The sequence below is a fragment of the Oreochromis niloticus genome, linkage group LG17, assembly GCF_001858045.2.
Source record: "Oreochromis niloticus isolate F11D_XX linkage group LG17, O_niloticus_UMD_NMBU, whole genome shotgun sequence".
NCBI classification, from domain to species: domain Eukaryota; kingdom Metazoa; phylum Chordata; class Actinopteri; order Cichliformes; family Cichlidae; genus Oreochromis; species Oreochromis niloticus.
Genome location: NC_031981.2, coordinates 19,533,345 through 19,545,021, shown reverse-complemented (window position 1 = coordinate 19,545,021; position 11,677 = coordinate 19,533,345). Strand labels below are relative to the sequence as shown.

Here is an 11,677-nt window from a genome sequence, read left to right as displayed (position 1 = left end):
TAACCTTCCACCCTGCTGCTAGTTTTTTTGTTTAGACCAGAATTACAGCAGTTTCTGTTCCTGATTTTATTTTTTTGGTTTTTTCACTAAATGGCAGAAACGTCATCTCATCTAAAATAAATCAGTCAAATCCAGACTGAGGGGTTGGCAGTGAAGTTTAATACATCCATGGTCTACTGAACATGTCATGTTAAAAACACAGTGGCTTTGAGCTGATGGTGTGGGTGTGGCTCAGTTATTAAAACCTGTGCTTTTTTTTTTTTTTTAAAAAGATGTTGGTCTCAGATGTTTAGTCAGTGTTTGAGTAACACTAACTCAGGCAGCCAGCAGGTCGTAAAACAGGCAGACAGTTTTTAGTGTCAGTCTATCGAGGCCACGCCCCCCAGGCCAGCCCCGGCAGGATGAGCGCGATGAGGACCGAGGAGAACAGGTTGACTGCGTTGTTGTCTAAGATGGGTTTCCCGCAGATCCACTGGGTGGTGGCGGAGCTGTAGCTCACCACCTTCCCGATGCTCGCATCAAAGCCTGAGGGGACACAGGAGAAAAGTCAGAAAATCTCTGCGCGTCATTGGACAAAAGGAAGCTGCTGAAAACATTACCAAAAAGTTAAACTTCTTTTTTTATTTTTTATTAGTCTGCAGATACGGTTTACTTGTTTCAGTCAGGCTAAACAGGGACTGAGGTTTAGGAGAGCTCCTCTAAAGCTATGTTTTAATTCTGTTTAACTTTTAGTGAAATAAGTTTGAACTCCATGAGCTGGGATTTTCTCCTGAAAACAACGACATTCACAGGAGTAAAAGCTGCTTGATCTCTGGTTGAGGGCCGCTGAGTTCAATGGTTCAACTTCACTTTTATATGGAGAGAAACTGCAGAACTTCACTCTATCTGGGCATGTTCAATACTCTAAAAGGAAGCCACTCACTGTTCTCCTGCTTCTTCTGATCTCTGTATGAACGTCAAGCTTCAGCAGCAGATTCAGTTCAATCTTATTTTTACAGCAACAAATCATCTCGAGGAGCTTCACGTTGTAAGGTAAAAACCCAACAATCAGACGACACCATATGAGCAGGCACTTTGGCAACAGCGGAAAGGAAAAACTCCTTACATCCATTACATCTGATTTACAATCAGCTCAGACTAAACTTTAATCTCATCTCTGTAACACAGCCGTCAGAATGCAAACATATGCTGTACGTTGCTGAGAATCTGTTTAAATCAAACTGATCTGTGTAAAAATTCAGACACTGATCAATCATTGATCATTTTGTAATTGATCACACTGCTGGAAAAACATCTGTTTTAACGGAAAAACATCTGTTTTAACAGATGTTTTTAAATGACTTTAAGACTCTGAAACTGATCTAAATGGATTTAAAGGGGATTTTTAAAAGAGGCTGCAGACAGGCTGATTGTAATCTGATTACATTTCATATTGAAATGTGATCCCGGAATGAGATTCAGTCAGTAAATGATGTCAAACAACATTTTAAAGGTTCAAAGTCTGAACGCGATATCTATATCTGTCTGACACATCTGGGTTTGTGAGACAGAATCATAGAGGCTGTGTGGCAGATCAGGAAGTTTCTCTACGTATGCAACGGTCACATGAGATCTGGTTCAAACCGACCTGAGTACTGCATGTGCGCCCCCAGAAAGGAGTCCAGCATGGACCCGAGCAGGCCAGCCACGCCGCCGTACACGACGATCGGCCACTGGGGGTCGGCCAGGTGGAGATCGCGGACTGTGAGCAGCTGCGTCACAAAGTAAGCCACGCCCACCGCTGCCCCGCCAAGGAAGCTGGCAACCAATCCTATGGGAGTAACACCTCCGTTTGTTCCTGCAGGGAGAACAAAGCAAAACAGAAAAATGAGGCGGCTTATCTAAAAATGATTTTCAGTGCAAAAAGACGCGTGATGAGGTCGACTAAAAGCTAAAAAGAGGAAATTAATTTTTTTTTTTTTTTTCTTTTTACTGCTGATCTTCTAAACCTACAGCCTTTTAATGAAATGCCATGCAGCATGATTCATCTGTGGACTCTCTTCAGATAAATCAATGTGACAAGTCACATTATTAATGAAGCTCACAATCACGCCTCCTCATCCTGATGAAACGGTTGTGAAAATCTAATCTGAATGTTTGGCTTCAGCTCTTCTCAGGAGCCCTGAGCTTCACAGTGGTTGGACATATTTAACTTTGAAAAAAACAAAACAAAACCGTCTGATCTGAACTGTGCTGTGGGACTTTTCCCCTCTTTAACACAAAGTGGAACATTCGCATCATTACCCCACCCTGTTACTGGCTCCTCACCTGTGGGGACTTCCTTCCAAGTGGTTATGAGTCTCGGCTTTGATCGGCTGAGGACTGGCCCCACCTCAGATGCCCAGGTGTCCCCAGTGCTGCATGCGAGCGCGCCCAGTAGGGAGAGGCACATCCAGGAGGCAGAGTACTGCTTATTGAAATCGATGGGGATCTCACCTGGACCCACCTGAAGCAGGAGCAGGAAATGAACAACTTTACTAACATTACACTCGCACAGAGCAGCTTGTTTCCTGTGCTTCTGGGTTTACCTCGATCATGTAGAGCAGTGCCAGCTCAGTGGGAACACCTCCATTGCAGAAAACTTGAACCCAATTCCTCTGACCCCCTAAAAACAAGTAATTCACATTTAATTTAAACTGTTCCAAGACAACTGTTTAAGCAGCCCAGGAGAAGGCGGTGGGCCGAGGGGAGTCACTAATCAGAAGCTTAGTTTTTTTTCTCTCAGTCACAGATCATTTAAAAAACAAACTCGTCACATTGGCCCATTAAAAAGCAATAAATAAACATATTTAGTATAATAATAATATAAAATTATTAGTTGACTTAAATTTCATATGAATAAACTTAATATGCAAAATAATTAAATTTAAAGTTACATTTTCACCACGAGATGCCAGCAGATTACAGATTATGGTCAACAGAGGTCTATTTCCTAACCCCTCCCATTTAAATAGCGAGATCCTAGCTATGGTGGCTGCTGGACAAACGGATTTTGGCCAGCAACAAGAGATCCCAGTATTAAAGTTAGACTGTACCCCATAAAAGCTGTGACCAGAGTGCACGTTTCTACTATTGTTTGTGAAAACATTTCGTAATATATTTAACATATTTAAATCATTTCAGCAATAAATCAGCAAGTGTACTCTTCCTTGCTATCAGTGTACTCTGATAGCAAAGTGGACTCCCCCGACAGTGAAATATGTCAGTTCACCATTTACCTCAGCTGTCAATGCCGGGTAAGAAGCATCCGCCTGTATTTTCTCTGGGAGGGGCTGAAAACTTATGTTAGCTTATAACTAGCTGCTGCTGTTGTTGTTTATCCATCTCATGTCTAATCTGTTGATGATAAGTAATTGTGACAATATCAGACATAAATTAGCTATTTTACGTATGTTTTCGTGTGTTAGAGCCCTGACTTCAGTTCAGGACACGAGGCTTGAGGTGAGGAGGAAGAAGATGATATTTTATTAAGATGACTGATGTCTGTTACCTCTGTGTTTCAGTTTTTTGGAGAAGGGGATCCCTTCTCAGATGATAAAACACAGATCTGATTGTAAGTTTATGAGAATGGATCATTTAGTTGGAAAGTTATTACACACTAATTACGCACATTCATTTTTTTGTTAAATAACCTCAAAAAACTACAAAACAATGAAATGCTGTTCCCTCGCTTAGACACACCTGTGTGTGTTACAGGTGTGTCTGTTAGAATGGTTGAGGATGGCAGCAAAGTTTGTAAGAAACCTGACAAATTTAAAGCTGAGAACAAACACAAGTGCATGCACAGCTTCAGCTCCATCACAGTCAATGGAGCTGCTGATGGACGCTTTACTTCACCCTCAAGCTAATGGTCGGACGCCTTGTGCCGCTCATTTGAGTAAGACATCAAAAGTGTTTTCATCTCTCATTCTCTCTCTGGCTCCGCCTCCTCGCTGTGTCACGGAGCTTCCACCAGTCTCTGCAGCACTGCATCACCTGCGAGGCCTTTACGTCTCTCACCTTCTTTGTACTCGGCGTCGATCTTCTTCTTCTGCGCTCCTCCCCAGCGGGTCAGTCTGGAGGAGGTGATGAAGAAGGCCAGCAGAGTGGAGAAGAAGCTGTAGTTTGCCATCGTCAACACAAACCCCACCAGGAGGGCTGAGGGCACAGAAACGCATGTTAGCGCAAGCTCACCAGTCATGCAGAGCGTGCCGTTCTGTACTTTTCTATTTTCTCAGGTTGGCAAAAGTTTAAAAAGAACAAACCCAGCTGAAGATTTCAAGCTTTACAAAAAACACCCCATAAAGATTGTTTCATTTTGCGTTTCCTGGAAGGCAGAAAAATCACCTCCCTTCTCCATATGCTGTAGATCGCCTGACTGTCACACAGGCATCATTCAGCAGTGTAATAAATCAGATCAGTATCAGTTCTTTTCATAATTGCCCCGACTTCAGGCTGCAGCCTCGTGACTCAGTTTTCAGAAATGTGAGTTCCTGTAGATGTTAAATCCATAAAAAGCAAAAATCAAAACTCTCAAGGAAAACTTCAAGAATTTAATGACTGTCACTTCACATCTCAAAACTTACAGCGCTGTGAAAAAGTAACTGTCCCCTTCCTGATTTCTTAGTTTTTTGGTACATTAGTTACATTTAAATGTTTCAGATCAAACAAATTTTAATATTAGAGAAAGATAACCTGAACAAGTTCAAGATTTACTTTTGAAATTATGATTTCATTTATTAAGGGAAACAGTCAACCAAACGTACCTGGCCCATGTCAAAAAGTAACTCATGAATTATTTGTGATTAATTACCGAGTTTAATTTCACTGCCAGACCTGCTGAATGAAGAAATATCTCAAATAGAACCAACACATCATGCCAGAATCTAAAGAAACAGCTGAGAAACAAAGTCAGTGATTCACGCTGGAAAGGGTTACAAAGACATTTCTAAGGCTTTGGGACTTTAGTGAACCTCGGTGATTCTTCCCAGAAGAGATTGGCTAACCAAAATTACTCCAAGAGGTCATCAGCGACCCATCAAAGAACCCAGAACAACGTCTAAAGAACTGCAAGGTCACAGTTCGTGATTCAACAATAAGAAAGAGACTGGGCAAAAAATGGCAACAGTGGGAGAGTTCAAGGAGAAAAGCAGTGCTGAGCTAAAAGAACACAAAGGCTCGTCTCATATTTGCCAAAAAACATCTGGATGATCCCCGAGAGTTTGTTGAAAGTATTCTGTAGACTGACTAACACTAATGCAGCATTTCATAAAAATAATATCACACCAACAGTCAAACATGGTGGTTGTGGTGTGATGGTATGAGGCTGCTTTAGGATGACTTGCTATAATTAATGGAACCGTGAAATCTGCTCTCTACCAGAAAATCCTGAATGAAAATATCTATCCATCAGATCGTGCTCAGAACCTCGAGCAGCAGGTCAAAAACACACCCGCAAGTTCACTTCTGAATGGCTCAAAAAACAAAATGAAGGTTTTGTGTGGCCAAGTGAAAGTCTGGACTTAAAATAGATTAAGATCACGCCAAAGCAGCTCAAAGAGGTTGTTCATGGTAGAAAACCAATGAAAACAATCGTGCAAACAGGGGTGGCCCAACATTCCTCCACAGCGATGTGAAAGGCTCATCGACGCTTATCGCAAAAAACATTTGACTGCAGTTCTTGCTGCAGAGGTTGGCACAACCAGTTATTAGGTTTAGGAGTTAAATACCTTGTCACACGGGGCCAGGTAGGTTTAGAGATCTTCTTTCCCTTAACAAATGAAATCATGATTTAAACACTGCACTTTGTATTCACTGTTTTTCTTTGTCTAATATTAAAAGTTTGATCTTAAACATGCAAGTGTAAGAAAATAAGACATCAGGAGGGGAGCAAATGCTTTTTCACAGCACTGTAAACAAATTCCACAAAATAAACATCAAATGGAAGATATCAGCAGTAAGCGGAATATTTCAAACTGAGAACAGCAACGTGAGACGTGTGGAAAAGTTCCCTCTGCTTGTCTGTTACACATATTTTTACCACTTTATCGAATTCAGGCTCTGGTTTACATTTTTAAAGTGCCGATTCAGGAATTAAAAGGTGTCTAATGTGAGAATTGAGTCTGTTCATGGGGCGATTTTGTGACAGCATTAATGTGGATTATGAGTTTTAGATCTTTACAGTCCATGACTGCAGCCAGGAATCCTGTTTTCTGCTCTTTAACTCGAGCATTTGAGAACGGGTCTTCTGTGACCACCATAACTTCAGTTTAATGGATCACATGACGAGATCTGTGCGTCATCTGCCGACTCGTAGTAAGAGGCCTGGTTGTTTTCTGGTGTGAGTGCTGGGAATGCGTTACAGTCTTTGGTTTTAAATGCATCGCTTACATCATATAATACCAAGAAAAGAGGCAAAAGCAGCAGCCTGAAGAGTTCGGCGTGTTATCTGAAACTGGAAAAATGGTTCGGATTTCTTAAAATGTGCCTCTTCTTGGAAAAAATGTAAGTACTGGAGAATCCTCTTTATTTTAAAAGGTCATAGAATATCCCCCTTTAAAACGACAACAACAACAACAAAAAACACTCAACCACCACTTTATAAGCCACTCACAATGCAGCAACTTGATGCATGTAGACACGGTGAAGACCACCTGCTGGAGTTCACACCAAACATCACAGCTCTTCTAATGTTCTCTCATAATGACTTCATAACAGCTAAGCAGTGAGCCAGGAAGCTCAAACGACTTCCTCTGACATCATGCAGTTGGGTAAAGGCGAGGGCAAATACTCACCGGCCAGCGCTCCCGATCGGTCCAGACTGCGTCTCTTCAGCGCTCGCATCGTCACAGTGAGGGGAACCAAGATGGAGAACAACCAACGCCACGGCGACACGGGCTGCAGCGTGCCTGAAAACAAACACACACACACACCAAGACCACCATCAGCACATAAAGATCCGTTTTCATTCTTAATTGATCACAGAGTGAATTTTTTTTTAAAAAATATTAAAAAGAAATGAGATGCACTGTGTTTTTAAATAAAACTGATTAAACTACAGCTGCTGCATTTTATTCAGGCTTTTTCTGGCTCATTGTGGGCTTTGGAGGTGATCAACTCCAACAACAGTGTCAGGTCACTCAGAAAGTGTAATAATCCAGTAACTGTGTCTTAATTTAAAACCATGCAGGGACTGAATTTCAGTGGGGACAGCTGTAGAAAGGAAATCTTCTCTCTGACGATGATGATTTCAAAATAAAACTGGAGAGACGAGAAATGAGCCGATGTGCTTCGATCTGTTGGTCACATAAGTCCATATACTGTAAGCTGTTGAAATAATTTAAATGTGGCAGGGTGCAGCAGGTGGAGATGAGTGCAGAAGATTTAGAAGATGGTAGTGAGACCTGCTGTGATGTTTTGTGTGGGGACGGTGGCACCGACAGAAAGACCGGAGGCCAAAGTGGGGGTCTTCAGATTTTCACTGGGAGTGAGCAGGAGAAGATTAGAAATGATCTGAGGGACAGCTTAGGAGAGATGGAGGATATTGGACAAAGGATGATGAAGATGGAGGAGGAGGAGGAGGAAGGAGTATAAGAAGGAGAAGATGGCGGCAGAAGAAGGGAGGAAGAAGCAGAAGTAGAGGAGATCTTGGTGGAAATGCTGTAACATGTCTTGTCATTTGTGAAAATCTGATGCTTGAAGCACAAACAAATGCTTTTTCTTTCTATACCAGGTCCGTGTAACTGATCTCAAACCTTTGAGTAACAGCATGAAACCCAAATTTTACTTGTCATGTTGCTCAAAAGAAAGCCCAGAAACCCTGACTCATTTTTATTCACCAAGTATGTGCACACATACAAGGAACTGAGTTTCTTCAACCGTCAAGTTTGTCTTTCAACATATGCCTCGTGTCCTCATTGCCACACTCTCTCTGTGCATGTACAACTGTGAAAAATGGTACTGAGGTCTGTTCAGCTTTTAACCCACTTCAGGAGAAAAAAAAAATCAAAGTTAGTGTGAAAGCTAAAGTATTTAGGGCACATGGAGGGGCACATGATTTAATGGATTAACTTCCCATTTAAAGGCAGTTTTAAGAAAATAAAACCTTAAAGTGAAAACATTCCCAGGCAGGCAGCTCACCGTAGAATGTGCTCATTGTGAGAGAGAGGATCCAGAAGAAGAGAGAGAGTGCCAAAGTGGCACACAGCACGATCATATCAATCATCATGTTGATGGACTCCTTCATCAGGATATCATTTTCAGAGTCCATGCTGAGGGACGGCCCGTGCTGCAGGACAGGAGGACAGAGTCACGTCAGTGTTTGTTAGATAGTTTCTGCTGCTGTAAGAAAACGACACTGCTACTTCACGTTGATCAGAACATGTTTAATAACAAAGTAAACGCTCTCATTTTGTCAAGACTTTCATTTCTCCTTCGTAACAGTGCCTCACAACAGAAAATACAACCTAATGCAGCCTAAATTCCTTTTATGCTTTATTTTGCTGTATTTAGCTTGCATTGTAAAACTACACAGCTTTTAGGTTTGTTATTTTCTGTATGAAGCACCTTGAATTTACATATAATAAAATATGCTAGTTAAATAAAAATACCATTCCTTGGAATCGGTGGCATTTACAGGGATCATGTTGTGCAGAAAGAGTCACATGACATGTAAAACTTCCCCTCCTGGAGCCTGAACCAGAGAGCCCAGCTTGGTACACCTCTCAGGTAACACCCCTTGTGCCGCCTCATTTCAAACCTCCTGACTGCCCTGGCACTGCTGACCTGTACTCATCCTCTCTCTGCTCTGTTTAAATGAACTGCCTGAGAACCACTCTCTTAATTTGCCATGAAGAGAGTCATGAGGAGGGCGGAACCAAAACAAAGCACCATCAGACCTCCCTTAAACTGAAATTATACACCTAAATGTGAGAACCAAGTGTTCTCAAATTAAACAAAACAGAATAACACTCTATAATAATATCAAACACCGGGCTGAAGTGTCAGTTTGGTACATGTGAATATATTTAGGCGGTACTTTTAAAAAATATACATATATAAACTCACCGTTTATCTCCTGAGCCATCACGACTTATCGGTTAAACGCCCTACTTTAACGAGTAAATTAGAAAGTTAGCTTTCTATTTTCGAAGTGGAACAGCTAACAGTAGTGTTTCTTACAAATATAATTAAAGAGAAAAAGATTTTAGCAGTGAAACCAAACAGAAATCAGAAGCTCAGCTGAAGCTTCCAGGCTAAAACACCTGCCGGAGGGAGAAAACACGACGGACCGACTTCCGGCAGCAAGGCGCTGAGTTCTTAAAGGGACAGTAACCCAAATTATAGCTCTCTTCTTTTTTCTTTTTTTCTTTTTTAAATTTTGTTGTTGTTGTTTTTTGTTTTTTTTTAAATAGCGTGGCACAGGTGGAAACACAAAAAGCACAGGCGAAATCAGAATATTTTATCAATTAATAACTGTGTTTAATTAATAGCTGTATTTGTTATTAAGATAGTTCTGGTTTAAAAAATGTTATAATTTGGTGTTTACTCAGAACACCTTCCAAAGGTTTCATCGTGTTTTAAACTTAAAAAATGAAAATTAAGGCTGTTGAGTCCCGTATAAAAATGAAAAAAAGAAAAGAAAATACCAACATTGCACCCCATTAGAGTCATCCATCTCAGCTCAGATTGGTAAGACTTTGGATAATTAAACACCCACAATGTCATCGTTAAAGATCTTGCTGAGGTGCTGATGATCCTCTTTACAATAATGCCGCAATATTTCTGGAATTTGACCAATGAGGTTCATGCATTTTGTAAATCTACGTTTCCTGGCATGTAAAGGCATTTTACATATGTGGAACTTAAAATTACATTGACGTTCCTCTTTTGGATGTTCAAAAGATCATGAAACTGATTTTAAAACATGTAGAGCAACCCTGGAAAAATTGGTGTAATCGAGGTTTTGTAGTGTTGCTTGTTCGAATGTGCAGCTTACTCCTTAAGAAGCTGGACTCAAGTAAAACATAACCCAAACGGTAAATAACCCTTACAGACAGAATACATGTAAAACGATGTCCTACCGTTTGAGGAAACAGAATAATATCTATAATGAGTCTTGCCATTCTTCTTGGAATTTCTGAGCTTCCAATGACCTTCAAGAGCTTTAAAGCTCCGCTCAAAATGCTGCCTTTAATCTATGATCCCATGGGAAATACTTCTCTTCCTGACAGCAAAGCACAGAGAGACCTCTGTTCTTGTCTTGCATCACAGCAGAACTTTTTTTTTTAATCGGGTGTGTGATGGAAAATCAAAAATTGACACACTTTAGTCAAATCAATTATGTCCTATTGAGAATACAGTTGGAGATTTCAGAAGCTTCAAATAACAAGAAATATCTGTCCACCGGTTTGATCATTTTCCCTTAAAATACCTCTGCAGTTACTGGGCGAATTATCTTTTTATTGTGTGGCGATTCGTGGTTGCCAGAGGATGAATCCTACCCACTCTGGTAATCCTCTGACATGGCCTTAATTTCCTGTGAAATCTTTCCAACTCAAACTGACTGAAAGGCCTAAATCTTTCCACATTCTTGATCATGGTTTTCAGATGATGAACTTTCCCCAATTTCTTTTCCCATTAAATTAGCTCCAGTAACTGCATGGCTTACCTGTCAACATTGTGTTGACATTCACAGTTCCCAGACAATGAGCGTACATTTTTATTGACCCAACTTTTTGTTTAGTGCCATCATGATGTTGACATTTTTAATCTAATGTCTTCTCAGAGATACTGGATGCTTGCAATTTATTTGTTGAGCAATTCAAGGTTCCGACATGATGAATCCCAACTGGATCCAAATTTTCATCTAATGGCAAGTTATTTTGTTTGCAAATATCATAATCTACTTGATGAAGTGAACAAAACCTTTGCACAGGTTCCCAGATGATCAGTCCCAGTTACTTTGGAGATCCGCTGGGCTTCACTCTTGTGCCTCCATGAAGTTTAAATTTCACGTTTGATATCATTTCAGAAACTGGACAGAATTGATGATGTCCAAAGGATGAATCCTGGCAAATGTTATAAACTCACTTCGGTTCAATTCAGTTCAATTCCATTCATGTTTATTCATGGTTCCCAGATGATGATCCCAAAAATCTTTGGTAATCTTCTAATATTCCTTCAATTTACAGAACATTATCAAACCCAGAAAATAAATAATATCATTTCTGATAACCCTCCGTGGTAAATAAATTAAATACATCAGTCATTAGATGCATTACCATGATGCTACATGCTAAGATGCATGGTTCCCAGAGGATAAATTCTTTAAGTTATGGTAATCCCCTGACTTTTCATCTGGTGCCAATAGCTACAAAAGCCGAAAGCGAAGGCTACAACATTTTCTGTGCAACATCTCCAGATGAGCTGGGCGACCCGATTGCACATTGTTTTTCATGGTTCCCAGATGATAAATTCCAAATTCTTTTTAGTATTTATTGTTGTTTTTGGCAAATAGTGTGTGAATATTACTGATAAAGCTCAATGTACACAGGAGCGGGCTGGCAGTGGGTTAAGACTGGTTTGTCTATTCACATTCCCTTAGGGAGGAACTCTAATCACTTTAATTGGTAATCTGACTTTTTATAATTTTGGTTTA

General features: G+C 40.5%; 1 protein-coding gene across 2 annotated transcripts; it reads right to left on the bottom strand.

Annotated features, from left to right (window-relative positions):
• Positions 1–137: 137 nt before the first annotated feature.
• Positions 138–9,322, bottom strand: tmem19 (transmembrane protein 19). 2 transcript variants are annotated; one of them, XM_003448077.5, is made up of 8 exons: positions 9,085–9,322; positions 8,158–8,305; positions 6,813–6,926; positions 4,039–4,176; positions 2,568–2,644; positions 2,308–2,485; positions 1,628–1,837; positions 138–525 (listed from the first exon to the last, which is right to left on the bottom strand). In XM_003448077.5, exons 2-8 carry the CDS (start codon positions 8,285–8,287, stop codon positions 365–367), a joined length of 1,008 nt encoding a protein of 335 aa, XP_003448125.1. In that variant the 5' UTR covers positions 8,288–8,305; positions 9,085–9,322; the 3' UTR covers positions 138–364. The 2 variants fall into 2 exon arrangements, with proteins under 2 accessions (XP_003448125.1, XP_025755708.1); XM_025899923.1 differs by lacking the exon at positions 9,085–9,322 and adding an exon at positions 8,628–8,650.
• Between the last annotated feature and the right edge of the window lie 2,355 nt (positions 9,323–11,677).

What these genes read in the sequence shown, in the direction of transcription:
- tmem19 (XM_025899923.1), bottom strand. An exon ending in CGACGCCGAGTACAAAGAAG is followed by an intron (nt 2,645 to 4,038) that starts GTGAGAGACGTA and finishes ACTTGTTTTTAG; the next exon opens with GGGGTCAGAGGAATTGGGTT. An exon ending in GGCGCACATGCAGTACTCAG is followed by an intron (nt 526 to 1,627) that starts GTCGGTTTGAAC and finishes GTGTCCCCTCAG; the next exon opens with GCTTTGATGCGAGCATCGGG.